Genomic DNA, 23,145 nt, shown 5'->3' on the forward strand with positions numbered 1-23,145 from the left:
GTGCCACCTGATTATTGGCTTGATAGACTCGGGAGCTATTCAGCAACACTTGCTAATGTGACAAAGATCATGACATAACCCGATTCACAACAACACTTCTAGGCGATCATATCAATCAATGACAGTGAGTAAGGTGGTAAGTCAGCATGATAACTTGGAGCTATGTTGCCGCATGTCCTGTTTTTAGCATGGCATTGCTTGAACAGTGGCACACACTGCTGACTTTCACGCAGAAAAGTGCGGTTTCAGTTCCCGGTGACTGCCCAACACTCAATAGAGGGCAACGTTCACCTTGGGCGTTCCTGAGAAGGTTTCATGATTTATTCACAATGCCCGCGACTGGAAGCATCCATCAGTGACACAATGTGCTTTGGAGGGTGAATTGCATGTCCGTGAAAGGGTCATTTTGAAAACCAATATTTCATGAGAGGATGTGAGCACGGAGCAGGTCAAGTATAAATGCCAGGTCAAACGGAGCGGGAGGGGGGGAGAGATCATTTTGGAATGTCTAACAGAGAAATCAGTTTTTTTTTTATAAACGTTTCTGCCAAGGGTCTTTCCATTCTCTGTCTACTGTCAAACCTTGTGCAGTATTGAAAAGTTTTCAATTTGTGTTTCACTCGCCCCCTTTCACACCACTGCCCCCCCCCCTTCTAGTCCAATAAGTTCTCAAAGTGCAAAAGGATTTCAATGGTTACCCTACTGCAACTGCAATCAAGTACACCAACCCACGATCAACGGGTTCAACACAGCATAAGACTAGCAGATAACCGGCAAAGTGTTCGTATTCATGCACAAAGTAAAACGTCCTATCGACAATTAGCTTTACGTCCAAAACACTTGACGATCTGATTTGAGAGGTGCACGAGCATTGAACAGAAGCAATGATAAACTGGACCTCCAACCTACCATCCAATTTGATGATGGGGTTAGTCGCGTTCAGGCCAAACTTGTGAGAAGGACTTACGACAAGATGAACATCCGGTTGCGCAGCTGGTTTGTTGCCCACTTTCGAATCGGAAATAAGCTTAGCATTGGGTCCAATATAGTCCAAGTCTTTATCTGTAGCCGGTTTACCAAAACTGTCTGAGCCCACTGTGAAGGCAGAAGTGTACTCCATGCCACCGCAAACTTTGGGGCTAGGCGGCACTGGAAGAATAATGCTTGTTTGCTCTGGTTCCACCTTAAACCCTTCCGAGGGTTCTTCGAGGGACATCGGAAGGGTCGTATTGCTGTCTCTCAGTTGTAGGAATGGAGAGAGACACAGGCGAGGTTCAGGTGGGGTTTGCGTCAGGTCGACGTGTGTGGTCCCGGCTGCCGAGAGGGTTGGCGGCGTATCTGGGTGCGGATCTTCTGCAACTGTCAATGAGCGCTGCATGTAAGGCTGGGGCCGACGTGCCCCACTCACCGGTGACACGAGCTGGTCCAATTCTGCCAGTTCACCCCCGGGGTATTTGTCGGAAAGCTCTAGGCTGGTGGGCACTGACAGGTGGGAACAGTCAGACATGGCGCGTCGCATCGCCTTCCTCTGCTGCTGTGCTCTCCCCATGAAACAGGGCTCCAATTCCTCCTCGCCTTCTTCACCGTCTTCCTCCTCGCTACTTTCTCCCGAAGAGCCCGCTGATAGTTGCTCCTCGAGATGCCCTTTGCCTCCAATTTTATCCTCATCGGTTCTCTTTAAGTAGTCCTCACCGATAACGCCCGTGGTACAATAGTTAGGAGGCACCTGGGGCATGGCAACCTTTGGCCCGGACTCGGCAAAACTGGAGCTATTCCACGATTCAGAGGGATAGTATCCACTCAGAGTAGGCGCTTCAATTGAGGGGACTCCCATCGAGTTTGAAGGTATGGCTGCGGTGGGCGTCAGCATCTGCGTGCGGCCGGCTGGCGATTGAGGAACTGCTGCCAGAGAGACCCGACCGCTAACGGCGCTTTGCAGGGGAGGTGTGCAGGGTAGACTGCCAGGAGAAGCTGGCGAGGGGGAGGGGGAAAAGGAGCGGGGGCTCTCTGGGCTCTCTCCCGCACTGCCGAGTGAAGGGAGCATCAGGGAGGTGCTTCCGTCTTGCGCCTTCATTTCAACGTCCGTAGTGATCTGTTGCGTCTGCTCGAAGAAGCGCAGCTTTTCTTCGCCGCCAAGGCCAGTGGGCGACAGGGATCCACGACCTACTCCCAAACCTCTCGACGTGTCCACGTCCATGCCTGAGTGATGCTGCCAATCCCAACTCTGAGTCGGTCCTGTTGGTGACAGGGATGCCCCCTTACAGAGCTCACTATACTCTGCGAAGGGAGATCCAGTCTTCTGATCTGAGAGAGACGACATCCTGTCTCCCTTTTTTCCCCTCAAATTCCTCTCGTTTCTCTCTTAAGCGGTACCGACCGGGTTTCAGGAGCTGGAATGTTGATCTTCACTTTTTTTTCCCTTTGCCTTCCACTCAGTTGCCAAGGTATGCCGTTAATTTGGGGGAAGTCCTTCTGTACCTCCAACGCACACCGATGCTGCACTGAATGTGCACTTGTGTCTTTGCTTGCTCCGTCTCACTCCCTCACTGCTTCACATGCCGCTTCCTGAGCTTGTCATGTGACCCAGTTGTGAATGCCGACTGGTTACTTGCAAGGGCCAAATCCCGCCCCTCGCGGTGGAGTGAGTAAGCCCCCCCTCCCTCTTCAGTTTTAACTTTCCCTTCACGTCTTTCTCGCCCTGAGACACACACACACACACAGCTGTACCCTTGAAATTTTCCTTCAGGTGTCTGAAGCAAGGAGAGGAAAAGGCCTTTGGCAGGGCTACTTTAAGACCACCTTATCTTCTCTCCGAAGCTATCGTTTGTCCAGCCCATTTCAACAAAGACGACAAACATAAATAGCTTCCCCCTCCAAGTTAAAAGATGAGTAAGGGCTGGAGGAATGTTACATGCTTCCATTTGTCCTAACAGGAGTGGCGAAATGTGAGTTCGGGCAAGACATAGGGCGTGTCTACAGTCTGCCGACTCATTACAAGCGGGTAGGACAAGAACAGCGACAGATCGGGGGGGGGTTTGTGGGGGGGGGGACCCTCTGGTAAAGAGACCTTGTTATCTGTCACAATGAATCTGGTCACATTGTGGAGAATCATACTCCATTACCCTCAATAGCACCACAACAATGTTTACAAATATACAATTAGCTGGAGCAGCGATTGAAATGATAATTGTAAGTTCAAAAATGTGGGGCAACCATGTTGTTTTTTTTTCCCCTGCAGGTAATTTCAAATGACTTTGTCATCATTATTATGATGATGTTTTGAGTTTTTGTTTATTTCAGCTCTGTCTGGTTCATGTTGCCCGTAAGTACTACCGAGAGTGTTCTGATTCTATTTTCTTCATCCCATATTTCAATGCTTAATAGTGAAAAACTCACCGAATGAGCTAATTACCATTGGAAAGTCTGCATCGATGAAAAAGGGAAAAAGGACGAATGCTCAATACATAAAATCAAAGACGGACAGGTGGGCAGCTGCAGCCAGGCAGGTCCTGAGGTGCAGGCAGATGGCCAGCTGGTGTACTGTCACTGCATCTGTGTGTCAAGTATGCTAACCGATTTACTTGCTGCTCTCTGTTTGTTTGCAAAACGGACTTTTCATGGCGGGTTTCATGGGGGCAAGACAAATAACAGGGGCAACCAAACGGATGGCTTACAGGGTCTGACTGGTTGGCAGGGCAAAAGGTAAACAAAGCCATTCTCATATAATCCCACTGTGTGATGAAAATGCATAACCCACCAGGAGGGCATATAGACGAGGGGGTGGAAATGAGTGTCATAATACAGCTGCAAAAATGATCAAAATAATCATAATAATAAAAAAAAAAGAATGTTTAACGTCACAAGATTCAGGTGTGAGTATTGAATTTATCTTCACCGATATTTATAGAAAAAAAACAATGTATAATATAAATTGTCTTAAGTGTCTTTAAATTGAGATGCCTCGTAAAGGTAGCGGTAAAAAGAAGCAAAGATCACAGAAGAAAAAAAAAACTAAACACTTATCACCGCAGGGCTGTCACATATACGGATGATGTAGACAGTCAGTCTTTAGTGGTGTCTATTTATAGCTGCATCTCATCCGCTTGCCAGCCTAGTCACAACACCCCCTTCTTCGCTAAACATCTATTGTTCCCGCAATGGACTCGTCTTCCCATTAGCTACCAGAGCAACTGCCTCCTGTTGCTATGGTGACCAACTCCTAAGCTGTGTGCCTGTTCCAGCCGTGTTTGGTGGCGAAAATTCCAGAAGACTGGGAGGAAGGGGGCGGCGGGGGGGGGGGGCTTTGAACCAAGAGCTGCGAACTGAGTGACCTTGATGATGCTTTGATCATATATTCACCAATCCACATGTTTTTGTTTTCGGATATCAATCTAAGAATGCTACAGGACATAAACAAAATATGGAAATATAACGCAGCCTATTGTGCTTCGTTTGGGTTGTGTAATTAAGACATGAAACGGAAACGGTCTGTGGGTGTTTCAGCCAACACCACAAGTCGAAGCAAATCTGGCCTCTACTGCGGGACAATATTTCTGGGCATTTCTATTATTATTATTTTTTTTTTTTTAAACAATTGTCAACATTCAGGAATGTTTGTCCTTATGAACAGCAGCGTTTTTGGAAGGAAAATAATCCAGGCAACTGTCAATCAGTGCTTGTAGACATTTTGTTTCTCTCCCAACAATCGTGCATGTCATGAAACTGCATGATCACAAGGGAATTCATGCCCTCCATTAAAATAAAGTTGGAAAGCAACATTTGCCAGTCTGCAGCACTTGACGTGGAAAGCGGTTCATTTTATAGAGCCGCAAAGACGAAAAAACTAACAAACATGCTTTCATGACGAGTGAAGCTCTTGTTTTTCAGTCGGTTGGGAAATCGTGTTAAAGAGACACAACTACCAAATGACAAATCTGTTTGTGGGATAAAATTTTAGCAAGCGAGGCATGAAAAGCAAAGCTTTTCACAAACCAAACAAACCATCGGCACGCTTTGCCTTCTTTCGGACTTTGACAGGAGTTTGCAACGAATTTGACTTGCGTCTTTATCTCTCGGCTTCCATTAATCTCTTTAGCTTCCGCTTTGTCGACTGGCGGATTTTCTGTCTCAGAAGGCGTCTGTTTTAATGTTCTCTCGGTTGTTGTCTCGATCGGCCGATTTATCGGGTGTACATTTCAAGGCAAAAAAAATAATAAAAATCTTGCAAAGCCTATGTGATTAGTTACAGGCCACACTTGGTTTGCTTTTGCCTCGGAGAAAAGACGCACTTACAGTCATATTTTTTTGTCCAGACTCAGCAAAATGTGCACAGTGCTACTATGAAGTTACTGCACACACATACGCGGACGACATCCAAACCCGATGTGTAGTATAGTCATACTGTGCCCAATAACGCCGGCATATTTTGACAAGGTACAAAAGTACGGGCCAGAATCTCAAAGGCTTTGTAATCAATGCAATAATCAGTGACCATTTCCAATGACAAAAACATGCAAAATAAAATTAAGGGAGACTCACCTAGAGTGGCAAAATGTCCGAGTCCGCAGTCACAGCGCATGCAAAGTAAAAAATACATCAAATTTAAAAATCGGGCATTTCTCAAAAAAAAAAACAAAATAACACAAAAATGTGTATCCATATATTTTTAAAAAGAGTTAATATCACTCCAATCATGATTCATTTCTGGGAAGAGGTAAAGAGACAGGCTGCGAGAGAAGACAAGAAAGTTAATGGAAAGAGGAAAGAAATCATGACATCCAAGACCTTGACGCAATGAAAACATGACACAAACAATACTGTATTAATGGAACAACAGTCGACAAAAATAAAGGATTTGGTTTTTTGGAAATGACAGAGTAGATTCACTGAGGAGAACATTTGCCTGACTGGTTAGTAGCATCACACCTGTCATGGAACACGGTTAATGTTGCGCAATGCATTATTGGAAGGATTTAAGACTCTCAGATTCAAGTAATGCAATCCAGTTTGAAGGTCATTAGTCACACAGAAACATTCTGAAGTGGACAAGGCAAAAAAAGAAATTAACTACCATCATTCAGAAGTCTTCATGCAAAAAAAACACCAATACAAAAAACTCCCCGAACAGTGCCTTGTAAATTTCAACACCACGCATCATGCTCACAAGTGTCATTGTATTCTCTATGAACTGCTATTTGGTCCGCAACCAACCTTCGATGATGGGAGAAACCACACTCGGTTGTTCCGCGGTATCAGCAAAGCTGGGAAAGAAGGGCTTTGCTGCGGGGTTAAGACCAGACGCCGGAGTTCCAAGCGAGACGAGTAACGGGGAGGAAGAGGGGCTAACGCTTGGAGATTCTTGTGGAGTTAATTTCTTTGCTTCTGTGGTGGTGGGACTCTGAGCGGAGGAAGTCGAGGAAGTACGAGACTTCTTGGATGGTTTCTTGTCCGACTGCTCATTTTTGTGCTCTGTGATTTGGACTTCCTGGGCGGTGGTTTTAGGGGAGCGGAGAGGGGCCGGGGAAGGGCTGTCAAATGCCAGGTCCATGGCCACAGAATGACCGGGAGCGCTCACGTCACTGAAGTCAAACGGCTCGCTGTTGCTGCCAGCGTGGGAGTTGTTCAGGAGCCACGACGCATCCGAAGGGGAGAGGGGCGGGGCCGATGCAAACACCTCGCCGTTTGTGGAAAGGGCCGAGCCCGGCTGGGATGAGGGGCTAAAAACAGAGGTTTCGATATCGACGAGGGATTGCATAGCGGGCTCTTGGAAGGAATCGGTGCTGTCAAACATCCCACTGTCAACCACGTCGCCCGAGCCAAAGGGTTCGGTGTCGATCAGCGCCTCGATCGTTTCACGGAGACTGGCGGCCACGGGGGAGGGGTCAACTGGCCCGGCGCCGGCGGAGCAGGGCATAGTGAACGGAGCCGCCGTCGCTTTCAGATCGCTGTTCAAGACCAGCGGGCTGATGGAAACCGGTGCAGGCGCCGATATATCGTGGGAAAGGGAAGAAGGCACGAGGCCTTCCTCTTGAAAGATCTCCTCTTTCCAGGGGGTCTGGCTGGTATTTAGCTCAGCAAAGGAGAATTCCATGTTCGGGAGAGTTGAACTTCCAAGATCCTGTCGAACGTCTTGGGCGATTGTACCTGCGGCCGAAGTGGCAAACGGCTCCGGAGACACTTCCCACTCTTCGGGAATCTTCTTCCTGCTTTTGCCCTTCTTGGCTCGTCCGCCGCTCTTCCAAATTTGTTCCTCCCATCCGCCTTCTCCACTGTCTCGCTTCGGTTCAGGCCTCTGGTCGAACAACTCTGCCGAGGGAGCGCTTTCTCCCGGCGACTGCGCTTCAAGGTGACCCTTGCTTTCGAAGTGTTCGTAAGAGCCCTCCTCTTTCTGTCTCCTTTTCTTCTTTTTCTTCTGTTTCCTGTCCGATTCCTCTCCGTCCCTTTCGTCACCCGCGGCATAAGCGGCGCTTTCTCGGCCGGCCAAGGACTTGGGTGGCTCGTCGCGAATCATTGCGAGATTGTTAGCATGACGACTGATCACAGAGGTTACACTGGGGGTGAAAGGGAGGTCCGTCGGTAGGCAGGCAATCGGGTCTGGCCAGCAGTCACCTAAGGCACCTTGTTGTGGGTGAAGAGGGAAGAGTTTAAAGTTGGGGTCGTTATGTTGGGGGTGAAAAATTAACTTTATTACGCTGAACATTTTGAGAATTAGAACTAGCGATGCAAAAAGACTTCAACGCCACATTTCAATGCCATATTTTCAATGATATTTGATTTTATTTATGACTTGGGGCAACGCGTCTGCATTTCATGACCCCAAACAATTAGAATATCTGAAGTTGAACTCAGTCTCAGTTTCTCTTCCCTCCAGCGCACGCAGACACAAATACGCATTCATTTGTTACCAATAAACGGGACACCTACCCGGCCTCATACCTTACAAAGGCTCTCTGGGGGGCTTTAAGTGCAAGGAGAAGCCGACGCAATTCTGCTGTCTGTGCACTTTAATTGGGACAAGCTGAAACGTGTTCAGTGGGACTCCAATCAGGACTTACAAAACCTCTTTAGGTTGACGAACGACACGGGATAAAAAAGTACCAGGATCTCACCGCTAGAGAAAACAATTCAAATCATTGACGCCCATCAGATGACGTTGGAAAATTCTTCCAAGTGGAGAGTCTGGCATTAATTCCTGTTAAAGTGACCTTGAAATCAAATTTGTGGCTATTTTACAAGAGTGCGGGAGGACAGCAGCTAGCGCAGAAAGCTCTCCTATGTAGGATAAGAACAAATACAGCACGCAAACGCATGGATCCAGTACGAGAGGCCCCTGCAACGTTGGACACTGTATACATGACAGCATCAGATGTGAATCGACCTCAAACCCGATGATTAAATCTGATCTGAGCTGGTGTGCGTGCAAGAGGCAGAAGCTCTCCAAAGGAAGACAGACAGCTGATCTGCATCGTGCCTCCAGCGGAGCAAAAAGCAGCAGTCATGTTTGTTATGATACATTTAGCCAAAAAAAAAAAAAAACATATACTGACAATGCCGGACATGAAGGACATCATTTCAGCTAAAGAACAAAATCATGACGCGACATTTGTGACCAGTTTCAAAGTCAAATGACAACAAAACATACCTGATTGGTGTTCCAAAACGTCTTTGAAATGACTTCTACAACTCAAATAGTCGAGTGTTTCATTCAAAAATGAATAAAGAGACCACACATTTTCATCTGGGAAGGAAATTTGGATCTAACCACACCTCAATTGCTAATTCAGAGTTTCTCACGTGCGCTAATAAATCAATTGCTTCTTTGTCCAAATCAAAAGTGAAAGAGTCTTCTTAATCTTCGATTATCAGCTGCACTTGACAAAAGAACAGTGTCAAAATCTAAACCTCGACACAAGGAATGTTAAACATAAGCAGTAACACCCCTTTGGCAGTTTTAAAATAGGACATTATGCTGCTTCAGCTCCTCTGCGATAAAACATTCATAAGGAGTGGGAGGTTCCGAGGCGACACGAAACGTTCGTGACATGCGAGCAAATCTGCGGCGTGTTACCTGCTGACAGGTCCGGGGGGCTGCGAGGAGTTTGTGGTTCAGCCAGCATGGGGCTGTGGGGCACTTTCGGGCCCTCTGACACTGCTGAGGGTGCGGGCTGCAGAGGATCGGCGATACTTGGAGGCTTCTCTGCGATGAGAGCTGCAGTCCCCGCCTCCATATTCAACCCCGGGCCCGCGGGCGGGGAGAAATCTGAGAAACAAGAGGCACAAACCCAACGTCAAGATGGACTGAGCGTGATTGTGTGTTGAATCCTGGGGCGGCGATTCGGGGGCTAGCGATGCCAAGACTCATCAAAGCAACGGTGACATCTGAGTATGTCGAGGTTGGCGTCGCGAAAGCCACAGCTCAGCTTCTCATAATGTGTGAGATTGCGTGCCTGTTTTTACTGTATGGCTCACCGCAAGCCAATTATCTAATTAGTATTAACTCATTCACTCCCAAAGACGTTTTTAAACGTCTTTTCAGAATTGGCTGGTACTGAATGAGTTAAGTACATAAGTTGGGGTGATTTGAGCACAGCGGTACGCGTCACCATTCAATACTAGTTGGCAGACATATAGATGTGCGCAAACGTTTACATACAAGTTCGGAGACAAACTGCGTTGTGTACCTGAGAATAATCCCGTAGGGCTTGAATGTATCATTTGGGCAGGGTTGTGAGGAGAGGTTGGAGGGTCTGGGGAACCGAGCATGGAGGCTGACAGGAAAGGGTAGCCACCAGGAGGAAGTCATACGAACAAAAAGAGCGGAAGAAGGGAAATGGGGGATGGGGGGGGGGGGGGGGGGGTTGGCAAAGGAATAACATTACTTCCTGTCATAGCGCTAGCGTTATGATACACATGCGTGTAAAATAGGTTGAAGGGCTGCAGCCAATAGGTTCAGTCTCCACCGAAGACAATAATCCGCAAGAGGTTTCCTCAAGACCATTTGAGGATTTCAATTTTTAGAGGGGGGGTGGGGGGGGGGTACTATTGAGAGAAGGCGGAAGTCAAATCCTGAAAATTTCCTCGGAAAGCTAATCCGCTGTTAGCTTCGACATCAGCTGAGCGCTACGGACCGAGTGTACAGCGTGGGAGTTTGGATAAAAAAATACCCTGCTTGAAAAATACCCGTTTGTTTTCAGAGCACTGTGCCGAGGTGCCTATGAGCAAGGCACTAAATGACCGACACTCAGAGATCATGTTTGTATGTACTGCGGTTAAAAAAAAAAAAAAAAAAAAAACAGGATCAAAATGATGTTAAATGCTGAAGGGCATGCCAGTTGTTGGGACATTCAAAGTGAAAGTACGTTTCTCAATATCTGACATTACAACATCAAAATAAATAAAAAAAGATTCTCTCCATTCGCGCCGGCATTTGCAAATCTTTCCTTCATACCAGATAAGAAGTCTGCTGCCAAGAACTGCTGCGGATCAACTTTGTGTAGCTGCCCATCTCCCTGATGCTCTGGGAGTGACATTGATGTCTGCCCCCCTGTGGTCACTTTACAACCTGCAGTAACACAGAAAACATTGGAATAAGTGTTGCTGGCAGCATGCTGGTTTTTGTTTTGTTGTTGTTGTTGTTAAATCCAAATGTTGCACTGGGCAGTACGACACTGACAAAATATGAACCGTCGAGAATAGTTGATCATGTACCCAAACTCTCACCTGCCACATGGTCTCCAAAATGACGTCCCTGTTCCATTGAACTGATTGTCTGGCGATTTATCTGATATGCGGGTCAGTGCGCCTTTGTCTCAGTCTCCACTGCAGCCGCAGCTGACTGAGCCAGTCACACTTTGAACCCCCGGTCGCATGCACACACACGCACACACAAAAAGAAGAGTGCTATTGCAGTCAGGGCATCTGGGTTGGGTGTGACGTCCCGGGTCGTGGCCGCTAGTACCTCCCCTTGCCTGTCTGACTTGTAAATGCCCTTCAACCCAAAACAGTCTCCATCCAAGGGTTCTGAAGGAGCCGCGCGGATCAGAGCCCTCACCATTTGATTTATTGATGCAAGATGATCAATTTGACTGTCAAGAGGGGAGGAAGGAAGACGGACACGGCAGGAAGGAAACGAAGGGCAGAGAGAAAGACGAGGCGGACGATATTAATCGCGACGACATGTTATTGTGGATTTTAAGAATGAGAATCCACAGGAAGGACGGACATGAAAGGGGAGGAGGGCAGAAAAGAGAAGGAGGGAGGCGCCAATGGCAATCCTCTCCCAGCAGCATCCACAGGATGACAGTGAGGCGAACAGACAGGATGCCAACTAAAGTCACAAACACTTCCCACATGCCGACATGCAAAGCGCAGCCACGGAAAGGCGCTTATTGTTTGCCTCGACAAAAGGCGATGCGCTTCTTTGAAGGGCTCGATAATTGGTTAAAAACGGTGCGTCCCGTCGATTGCAAATTAACATTTGCTCGCGTGTTGGAGCCACAAATATTTTGCTGGAACACCGCATTGATGAAATCGTTGACGTGGAAAGGTAGCAGGAAGCCGTCCAACTTGTTGACATCACACGTCACCACTCGGTAAGGGCAGTCAGACACGAGGACGTTACGAGTTGCTAACATACAGTATGAAACCCACAAGACGCCACAGAACTCAGTGATTTCATGTGTACAAAAGTTTTGATACAATTGTCTCCGTAGGCATATCCAATTTAAACCAAACTAAGTTAGGAAGGATTCCCAGGATGGTGCCCAGAGGTTATCTTAACCAGAACGCTATAATCAGGGATAAGCCAGCAGGACGGTTGAATGTCCTCCATCTGACCTCAAGCCTCACCCTGCTCTCGCTATGCACCTTGTGTCAGCGTTGCCGCGGCACCGCAAGCACCCCGTGACGCTTCATCAAAGGGACAGATTGCAAATCTTTTCAGATGACAAAGATCAACCCCCTCCGGTAGTCTTATTTTGGGTGCACTGTCACCTTTGGCTTGGCGTTTTTAGCAGTGCGCATGCATTTAATGACAATCTTCTTGGGGTGAACTTGTCAAGTAATTACATATTTTTGTGAGCTAATTGAGCCGACAAAGCGGTGCGCTCAATTTGAGATATTCTCGTAAGATTAAATGGCCAGTTTTTTGTTTTTTTACTCAAGTTTGACCGTATTCAGTTGTAATGCCATGCAAGAACCACGGCACGCTATCCTGGCCTTCTGATGAGACCGTTGACAAAAACTGCCTGCACGTCTTTCTGGCAGAGGCTTTTCTGCACATCCCAAAAATTGTCATTCACCCTTCAACAATTCACAATGGAGATAACAAAGAGTCCATTCTCTAGCTATTCCCTATTTCCCACTCTTGAATGTGATCATGTCCAATTCGGATGCTGAGCTACAGCAACCGCTATTTTATTTATTTATTTATTTATTTTTTTATTCCAGCAATCCGGATTCCTCAAATTTGCATTTTAAGCCGACACGCTTTTCAGCAAGTCATGGATATTTGTCTAAGCCGAGATGAGCGTATCTAACATTCACCGGCAGGGAATCAGTCAAGGCGCGTCAAATCCACAGATGAAGCAAACAGGTGCGCAGAAAACGACTAATTGTTCGTCCACCACGCTAATGCCACCCTTGTGGCGAAATCGGAAAATACAAATCTAGAATCCTTGTGTGACGCAAGAGTCAATGTCAGTACAGTTCATGCCGTTATGATGGAGACCGTTGGACCCCTTTAAGGAACGATACCCAGTACAGTAAAACATCAACAAATTGGATGTCGACAGATCCTCAGAGCAAAGATTGTGCTCACGTTAGAAATTCGGACCGTAATCATAAAGGCCGTCTTTTGGTAAATTATTCTGAAACCTCAGTTCTGATGATTATGCACAAATAATGTAATGACACACCTCGGTGGCTAGTTTTAATTCAGCAAACGGTTCCTGTTTTGTAGCCGGGACGTGATATTTGGAGTAAGCTTAATAAAGGTGATGAATGCAAAGATCTCCCCAATGTCGACACTTATACGATGGTAATGTGCGGTGCATCATCTTGCTAAAAATAAAAACATTCTCATTCTCAAAAAGCCCTCCAAAGCTCTCTGCATTGAGAGATCACAGCTATTAAATTCCGGATACCTTTTGGAGGACACCAGATAGCGCCACAAATGAAGCCAAGGCAGCCCCCCCCCCCCCCCAACCCCCACCCCCAGTTCAAACGCACACATTCACACATGCAAAACGCTCAAACAGATGAAAAGTATTCTTGTCAAAGGAGACGATTTCATACAAGGCGACTTTCGGTTCCCCCACCCCACCTCGAGCTCGGGGATTAAACTTCCATATTCAAAGGCAAGATTCATGCAGCAATTTGCACCAAATCATTTCATGTCACTTGGAACCATATGGACGATGTGCTGACCCCTCCCCACAAAAAAGTGACTTTGTAATTCAATCAAATCTGTCCGTCCATTTGGTTGTCAGTCGGTCAGTTGTGCATTTGTGCTCAGGCAGTGAAATGCTCGTGTGCTACTCGGAGTGAAAGTAAAAGACCTTTATGTTCGTAGAAGGGATTCAAATAATCCTAACTTTTGATGTACTTTTATGCATTTATCTAAAAAAAAAACCTGAAATAAATGAGTACATAATTAGTGTGCTTGGCTAATTTGGCTGTTATGAAATCTCTTATTGCGGTAACACGAGGCTACGCCGTCACACAAAACCTGAGTTATTCAGGAAAGAACGATTTAATCCAAAATATTGAGGCCACAAAGGATAAAAGATGTTAAAAAAAAAAGATGACGCAGAAACACGTTTTGCAATCCGAGAGAAATTGAAAGACAAAACAGCAGTGCTTTTCAATTGTAGCACATTGTAATCCTTTTAAGCGTCTACGCTGTGAAAAGACACTCTCTTTTTTCCGAATCCGGGAGGACGAGGCGTTGTGTTTTTTCCGAAGATGTGAATGTCGGCTGAGACGGAAATATCAGTGCACGTACTCTGAAAAGGCTTCAAGGATGGAATGGGGACAATCAAGCAGTTCAGACATGAAGATTAAAAAGGTACGACTCGACGGTGGTTAGAAGAAAGATGCCAAAGACAAGGTGAGTGTGTTAGGTTGTAGTTTATTAGCATAAGATGTGGGCAGGGAAAGGCAAGTGTGGGGGAAAAGGAAAAATCCAGGGGAGAGATACCCAACTCAACCAAAATTTCCGCGATGCATACATGAGACTCGGGATTACGAAAGAGAAATGGAATGTAATCAATGTATTTGGAAACATTGCTGAGTCAATAAAAGTGACTACTCGACACACCACAGACAAATGCAACAAAACTATGCTACAAAATTAAAAAAAAAAAAAAAACCCCTCAAGACTTCTACTGACATTCTTCAAATGACCGATGGTCAACTGACAGCATAATAAAATCAGAATTTATTTTATTTCAGGAATAACACAGGCGCAAAGGAAGGAAGAAGTCCACAACTTCAAACAACTCACAATTTACGGAAAGGTAATCGACACAAGCGAGCGTGAGTGGCAGTTTAATAAAACACACGCGTTGACAAAAGTCTAAATAATCAGCCATTGGGGATATTCATCGAGTCGCACCCACCTACGTGTGTGCAAAACAGCTTCGCTACCGAGTGTTGACAGATGAGTCTCGCAGCTTTGGTGAATGACTTTGAAAGGTTTCAGACACACACGCCTTTGAGCGTAATTGTTGCATGAGTGTGTGTGTGTGTTTGTCTGGTGAAGACTTTGTCCACTGTAGGGGACAAATTCTAGGCGGGTTGATTGTGGCCGACTCCTTCGCGCGGGGATGAATGCAGCGTCGGGTCATGTTTAGTTGGAATTATGCGTTGTGTGTTCAATTTATTTGCAACTATGATCCCAAATAGCGGGCGCACAGATGTAAACATTTTTTTTTTTTTTTAAAGGCCCGCAAAACTAAAACAGACGTTTTCCTTGATGCCTCTCATTTCACCTGCGCTTGGTTGGCACCTGCCTCTCACACCCGCAAATTAAAAATGCAACAAAAAAAAAATCAGCCATTTTGACTCCGGTTTGAATACTCTATTTGCAAATACAGCTCCCCACGACTAGAAATATGAAGTGCGTGATTCGTAGACGCGGTTCGGGTTAATTGATCAGCTTCCGCGTCCGTTTGCATGCGTATTCAAGCTCGTGTGTCTTTTTTTGCAAACCTTCACAGTAATCAATCGGGCCCTACTGTAATATTTGCACGTGTGCGTGGTGTGCAATCGTGTGAACCTGCGACGTTTCCCCATTTGCCGATTGAAGGATGACATTGACAGGAGAGGAGAGTGTCTGTGTAAAATGTTGCGGAGGGAAATAGGTGCTTCGAAGCAGAAACAGCTGATGGGCAGTCAGTGTGGCGATGAAGGCGGGATCTAGTCCTCTGAAGCGTTAGGGATTCGAGAGAGAGAGAGAGAGAGAGAGAGAGAGAGGAAAAATGGGATTTGGGAAGCCAGGGAAAGAGTTTGGAATGGCAGCAGTTGAAAGAATAATTGGAATGTGCCAAAATTAAAGAGAATGCATTAGAAAAAGTAACATTGATGTGAAAGTAGGGTAAGAAAGGAATACAGGGGGGCGGGGGTGGGAGGAAAGAAAGCAATTAGTCAGGTTGCACAAATTCAACAGTCAACAAAAAAAGAAAAAAAAATGTCAAACATACATCCCCTATTGTTTCTTTGCCATATTTGAAATATTTTGGCTCATCGACAGTCACGGCACATCTCAACATGCATAAATACATGCGCAGCTGTACTTGCTCTGCCGGCACTCATCTCGTGCTCTCAATTCACCGATCAATTAGCAACTCACGTACAGATTGATTTGATGCACCTTGACAAGGTCAGATGCCTTTTCTGTTATTGATGATTTATTATTATTATTATTATTATTATTTAACTCAAATATCACTCATACGATAAGTGGAATCCGCTTTGGTGAATTCTGATTAACGCCTTGCATACACGAGCACTACAGCATGCGCAAATACTGTGCAGCCTGGTAACCATGGCGACGCAAGCTGCCCATTCCATCATGCCATGCAAAGCGGCGAGAGATGACAGGCAGGCGACTTAACACCGCAGAACAGTGTCAACCACATTTATCCCTACTGAGGCAGCCGGGAGCCTTATGCACCAAAACGCAGAATGTGAATAAGGCGAAAAAGGGGGTCCGTGAAAACCAAAAACCTGGCTCAGGTTATCACCAAACGGGCTGAGGATCTAACGTGTAAGTTGTCGTGTGAAAATGTTGTCTCTCTTAGTAATTTTAATTGGTTGAACCGTGCATAAACCGGGCGCAGAGTCAGCTGCAAGGCGCAAAGGGTGGTGATGGTGGGGGTGGGGGGTGGTGCGCCACGAGTGTTCTGATTAGTCAGGGCCATGTGTTCGCCAAAACAAGAATTTTAATCTAGTCACATTGACGACTAGACTGCTGAACATTTCATGGGATGTTATTTTAGTAGAAAGGGGAGTCATGGGACATTTTTTTACAATTCGACCAGTTTTTTTTTCTCTTCCGGCATGAATGGTAGGTTTTTAGTCTGACGCAGATCAATATGATTACAATGGTTTCCGTTGGAAAAGGCTGTTTTGAAAGGCCCAAAAGATTGTTTCCCCTCTCTCACACCCATCCTTGATCTCATTTCATCAGTCTGTTGTTTTTAGGTTTAAGTTGCAATGACAGCCTTTATTTCCAAGTGAGATGTTTTTTTTTTGTTGTTTTCTTTCTTCTTGCGTTTTGGTGTCCTTGCCTCTGTTCACACACCAGTCACAATAACAGAAACGTACATTTTGACCGAAAGTAAACGATCGGAAATCAAGTCAGGCATAGTTGGCGTTGTAGGCTAATAGAGTGACTGCCGCAATTTCATTTTGGTGGCAGAGGGAATGTCGCGATCTCTCTTACCAGGCTTTTGCACCCCCTGAGCTTGCTGTTCTCCATTTCCCTGTGCCGTACCTGCGTGTGCACAAATACACATATACGGAAGCACAGAAACAAGCAAAACACATTACTATGCTTCGGATTGCTAGTGGCTGGACGGAAAAAAAAAATCCCAGGATGTGGTGCCGATTCTCAGAAATAGAAATATGACTGAGCCTGGAAATAAAGATGAACCATGGACCCTGAAACCTCAAGTCCCGTTACAGTCACCGGGCACAAGTACCGCAAGAGGCTGCCAGGTCACTGCATCGGATTTAGCTTTCACGTACTTACGACTCGGAATGAGTTAACCAGGCCGCGAGTCAAAATACCACGTTAAGTGGAGCGGAAATGTAAACGAGGACAGGTGTTACAAGGTCAGGTTTCAGCATCTCCATCTAATGTCAACATTGGTGACTCAGCGGAGCAGATTACCAGGCAGTAAGAATAAGGAAAATCAAATGTGAAATGACAAAACCAAATACAAAAAAAAAAAAGGACGCAATACTATGCTGAAAAAACTCTGTTTTAGACAAGGCTTTGGCCTGTGAATGCAGTGAATAGGTGAGTTTTTTTTTTAAAATTTGGGGTGGCAATAAAAAAAAAACATCAGCTAATGGCGGCATTAAACTAAATCCAACCCCTTGTAAAAGAAAATTGTCGGTTTGACTTCCCCTTTCGTCATGAATGTGGGTCAACTACTTCGAGCAGAATCCATAAAGGTTATCCCGTTTTACACAGTGATGAGCAACTTGGAGAAAATAGGCCACGTTCAACCTGCCACGTCTCATGAAGCAAATTAAACCCCATGCAAGGGCACATAGAATCACACGGGGCCCTACACAAATGCTTGTGGCACTCATACATACATACAAGATGTTATGAGCGCATATGAATAAAGGTGAACGTTCTTTGCGGTGTACACAAACAACAACAACAACAGAAAAAAGAAAAAGAAAAGCACTTTCAACATTCAACTTGCCTGCAGACAGAGGACGACAAAAGGCAGACTGCCTCACCCTGCTGTTTGGCACTGCCTGTCAGCATGTCTGCATTTGTCCGTATGCGCAAAGCGTGCCAGAGCTGATCACTGGCAACACCACCCACAGCCTGTCCCGTAGCTGGCTGTCACTGACCAGCGGCCACACACAGTCTGACTGCCTGACCCAAGTGTGTCTGAAGAGCCGCAACGGCCCCGAGAGCTGAGTCATCGCCGGTTGAAACTGTCGCTTTGTTTATTTGGTAGACTCCGCCTACCTGGCGACATCTATTCATATTTAATGAGAACTCATAATTAAAGGTATGCAGTCAGTTCCCAGCCTTTTTTTTAATGTTAAGCATTTTTTCAGTAACAAAATATGAAAACAGTTAGTTTTAAAAACGGATAACATGTAGAAAAGTTGAATTTCATCAAAGTTAGAAGGGAGAAAGTAGCAACAAGCCACAGCAGACAAAGTTTATCCTCAGATTTAATTCAACCCAGTAAATAAAAGCTTCACAGAACATTGTGAAACGACGTCAATGACCCGATTGATTCCTACATTTAAAAATATAGAGCTGTGAGGAATTTCATTTCAAAAATTGTGTGCAGGGGTCAAAACTCGACCCGATGACCATCTGGATGGTAACTGCTCAGTGCGGGGGGGGGGGGGGGACGCAACTTGATTGTATAGAAATTTCACCAGCAAGCTAGCATATTCAAAGCGGTGGCCGCTAGTCTGTTTATTCTCAGACTATACGCCCAGTGGCTGAATGACATCCAAGCAGATCCAGAACGGCAGCGAGGGTCCAGCAGTGCCTGATACCCTCCGTCATTTAAGGGCATCTGCGATTCGTAGAGTATTGCATAAAAAAAACAAAAACGTCATGCTTATACATGCTCGGGGTTGCAAAAAGAACAGATGAGACTTTCACTGTTCAGGAAACTTGATTGCCAGACGACATGAAAAGAAAATCAAATCTGCAATGCGGTTGCTGCTGTACGTAAACTGCCAAGCGTCTCAACGTCAACATGCAGTGTGGGGGGGGAAGTCAAAGGATCGAGCAAATATGAAAACTGCAGTCGTTATTGAACACTAATGTGGACAGAAATGGCGGGAGCGGGTGGGTCGAATATAGAACGGTGGTGATATTTAACATGACGTTTTCATGACACTACGCAGACAGTACGTAATGAAATGGAACGTGGCCATAACACTGTCATTTGAATATAAAATAAAATTATATGCATACACACACACACACACACACACACACTAAATTCTGCACTCTTGTTGACCAGTAATTGCCAATTTTGATGGAAATTATGTTTGTCATTTCCTCTTTCTTCAGTTAAAGTGCACATTTTATCTGTGCTGTAGGTTGCACTTAGAGCATCTTGGACGATAAAGCTGACTTGACTATGGCACATACGTGCCAATCGTGGGGGGGGGGGGGGGGGGTTCAACAACTTCACTCAATTTCACTTTCACCGTTGCCCGTTTCAGCCTTTTTTCTCTCCTTACCGATCAAATTGTCAGCCATTGTGCAAGACAGGCGCACTCACCCGCATTGGCATCATCGTCCAGCAGGGGGATGTAGTCCGTCTTGCCGACGGTCTCCCCGATTTGATCATCGAACGTCTCGGCCTCCAACTGAGCCACGAAATCCCTCTCCACGCGGCTTTCTGGACCCTGCTGAGGAGCGCTGTCCACCAGAGCGTCGCTCAGACTCAAGTCTAACTCCGCCATGGCTGTGGACGGAAGAGACACAAACAATGAAGTGAATATATACTGCATCGGGGTTGGAAACTGAGATAACGAGAAAAAACACGACACACTAGCTATTACACGCAGCTCTAACTGATTAGAATGTTAAGACGGATTTTTGAGTGTTGACTTGTTTTTCATGATCATCATTTGCTTGGGAGGGTCGTGTTGAGCAGAGACGGAAGGGAGAGCTAATGGATTCTTACGCGCACCAATTCAACATGCATCATTTGAGATGCATCGATAATCCGTAATTGAATCGCAGCTCTCAAAGAGAGTCCCAGTTCTAATGTTTAGCGGCAGAGGCACTGGTTCGGTCTCGAATTTCAAAAAGTGCTATTTGAAGAGCAAATTGGCACAAGTTCACAGGCAGCCGTAAATCTGAAATTTCAAACCCGGACAGACTTAACTCCAGCTAACCAAGCTCGCAAGACTGTCACGTCCGTACATCTGCATTACATCATTTGTGTACTTTTTTTTTTGTTGTGGGGGTGGGGCCGTCTTTTGCTAGACTGCCGTCATGGTGACATACTCATTTTTCTCAACAAAACCCAGTAACCCGAGCGGCTTCATTTTGTTCAATCAGCAATGTTCAACGAGCTCAAAACTTGTCCGTCTTTCCCGCTGTCAAACCACTGCTGTTGTTTTTTATTTGTCATAAAGCATTGTTAATTTGATATCTAGACAGAATTTATTGAGTCACATTGTGTCATCTTCCAAATATAACGCCAGCTTATCTACGGTGCCAGTTGGCCGCCTTCCTTTGCTGCTCAGCCACTGTCCGTATTTATCTTGTGACCATCCTCCCGACCTTCCTGACATCCCTCTCCACCTGCGAAGGCTCTCAGGTTAACCTCACACAACCTAGCTTGCCGAAATACGACACTCATTGTCATTCAAAGCAGGGTGTGGGTCAAGCTCTTGCCCCGGGGGCAGAGCAAGGGAACACATCTGCTGCTAAAATCCAAACCGTCTTTTTTGCAGCTATACGAGCGTAGCTTTAAACTGTCTGCGCCGCAACGGCAAGTCAGGAGCCTCACATTGCATCATCCGGCACCCAAATGCAAAATACATTCAATAAAAACCTATAAAATGATTCCTTTTCAAATGAATGGGTGGGTTTTTTTTTCACCTAATAATGTGTCAAAAACAACCCCGCAGCCCCATCTGCCGGATTACTGACTTACTACATGTTTATTTTAACATCGGATGCTTCAAATTCCTTTTGGCATTCAGTGGCTGAGCCAAACCCCGGACACCAGTAGCATAGCCGTGCCTTCCTCAGAAAATATGACACATGGCTCGGGCTAAATAGGATGATGAACAAGGCTTGCTTTTGTGAGGCAAGATATTAAAAGCATATGAATCGGATGGGGTCGTCAAGCGTTACACGTTTGAATATCAGCGTATGAGCTCAGTTACTCGGCAGCCCCCCCCCCCCCCCGTTCCCTCTCCAGCTTCCCCACTGCATCAGGGTGTGTCGCAGGAAGACTGCTCGCAAACTGCCTCCGCCACAAAGACCATACGAGTCACAAACGGTTTATAATTACCATTTTTAACACAGCATCATCCGAGTGTGTGTCTGCTTGTATCAATGTCTGGTTAGGGTGCACGGCGTGAGCTGGAAACGGGTCATGACATTTCATTTCACAAGCGTTTGACGGAATAAATAGTTTTTGTTTTCCACCTTTTCTAAACAGCCACAAGTTGGTTGGCACATATTGCTCACAGTTTTGGTGTGGCCACTCGGAAACAATCTGGATTGAGCAAAGGAAGGAAATCAATGAAAAAGGCACTTTCCATTGTGTTGTCTGCTTGTGAAAAAAAAAAAACAAAAACGTGTGCACGACTCTGCGCATGCGTTTCGGGATTACTCATGTGCAGTTGTGTGCGAGCGTGCGTGCGCGCGTGTGGTTTGGCTGGTTCGAGTTTGTGGGAGAGACAGCGTTTGCCGGCTGCCAAAAAAAGCAGAGGTGAAGGTTAAGCCGCTTTTTAAATCTGCTTCCCAACACATCACCATTGTATGTAAACACAAACACACCAAAACAAGTACACATGAATTAAAAGATGATGAATTTAATAACCTAGTTATTAATAACCAGTTCCTTAATCAGGACATATCTCTGCTATTCTTTTAAGAAAAGACATCATTAATATTAGCAGACAGGAATGGACTTGTTTGCATATTTCATTAAAATCAAAAATTAAGCCGCACATATCAAATAACTCATCTTTCCACCTCCCTTGATCAGTGAAAATAGGGGGGACGGGGGTGGCAGCAACAGGACTCTTGGTTTTTTGAATAATTTTCACCTTTAATCCAAAACGCTTAAACCGGGGATTTGCTCTCACATCCCTTTCAGACGCAACACACTGCAGAGAGACTCCATGTCGACATGACTCGGCGCAATGAATAATTACATGTCCGGTGTGACAGCGAGGGGAGAAACACAGGGACCACTCCCATCTTCCTTTGCACCCAGACTTTGTGGACACCCCGTATTCCATTGCAATGTCAAGACTTCAGCTTCAGTAACGGATTCTTCCTGGTCTGGAGCTCTGCGCTGTTAACAATGCAATACAATACAATACATGCTGATTTATATAGCACTTTCAGAACTTGTTTCTGCTAAATAAATACACAGCAAACCCGTTTTTTAATATCCCGGCATTACTGCAGCGTGAACCTATAATTATGAGAGCTGGCGTAGCCAGAGCACTGGGGTACAATATCGACGTCACGGGTACGTGGTTTCGGATGTCAGTGACGGTCAATGGTAACACAAATCTTGATGATGAAATGTAAATAAAGAAAGAAAAACAACACGCTAATCATCCAAGACTTATTCCGCGTAGGTCAGGGAAGTTGGAGGAGATGTTCATCAGTTTGACGGAGACCGAGTAATCCTTCTCGCGAGGGATCTCAACTGTCTTGAGGAGTGCGTCTCGAGGACTCACGTTGCAACCGAGTTGCATGAAAAGATCAGCCGTTTATTGCAGGCGGGCTCGGAAACATCCATGTCAAAAGCAATAAAAAAAAAATGTGCGATTTAATTTGAGTGGGCAATTTCCCCTTTTGCAGTTAGCTTCCTTTATTGTGTTCCGAAACAGCTGACAAAGGGCTTTTCTTTTTCGCTCTCCCTTAATTCCCCCCCCCTACCCACACACACCTCCCCCCACACGCGCGTGCACTCACAGGCTCGGGGTGGAGTGGAGGCAAATGCAACCCCACCTGTGCTGTTTTTGTTCCGCATTGTTCCACGCTTTATAACAAGCTGACCTTGGTCCTGAGTAGTTACAATGTAGTTACAATGGCTCCGTCAAATGCATCTTTTTAATTTGAGGGGGTTACGACTGTTATTTATTTACTGGTGTTATGTTCATAAGTCAGTATTTATTCATCATTAATTAATTAATTAATCTTTGGCATTCTTCAGC

At 45.7% G+C, this 23,145-nt stretch overlaps 1 protein-coding gene across 14 annotated transcripts in view; it reads right to left on the minus strand.

The window, feature by feature from the left end:
• LOC127593005 (microtubule-associated protein 4) overlaps positions 1-23,145 on the minus strand; it is a 38,970-nt gene that overhangs the window by 9,812 nt on the left and 6,013 nt on the right. For 8 of the 14 annotated variants that reach the window (XR_007960291.1, XM_052054158.1, XM_052054147.1 and 5 more), the window contains exons 2-7: positions 19,506-19,691; positions 16,946-16,996; positions 10,448-10,561; positions 9,681-9,767; positions 9,068-9,259; positions 6,211-7,617 (exon numbers count right to left, since the gene is read on the minus strand). Coding sequence is in view for 13 of the 14 variants with exons in the window: in XM_052054158.1 (XP_051910118.1) it covers positions 6,211-7,617; positions 9,068-9,259; positions 9,681-9,767; positions 10,448-10,561; positions 16,946-16,996; positions 19,506-19,689 (2,035 nt within the window). In the remaining variant the exon portion in view is untranslated. Of the gene's footprint in view, positions 1-909; positions 2,628-6,210; positions 7,618-9,067; positions 9,260-9,680; positions 9,768-10,447; positions 10,562-10,719; positions 11,425-16,945; positions 16,997-19,505; positions 19,692-23,145 lie in introns of those variants that run through there. The other 6 variants (XM_052054150.1, XM_052054152.1, XM_052054160.1 and 3 more) reach the window with 6 other exon arrangements.

The sequence above is a fragment of the Hippocampus zosterae genome, chromosome 20 (assembly GCF_025434085.1).
Source record: "Hippocampus zosterae strain Florida chromosome 20, ASM2543408v3, whole genome shotgun sequence".
NCBI classification, from domain to species: domain Eukaryota; kingdom Metazoa; phylum Chordata; class Actinopteri; order Syngnathiformes; family Syngnathidae; genus Hippocampus; species Hippocampus zosterae.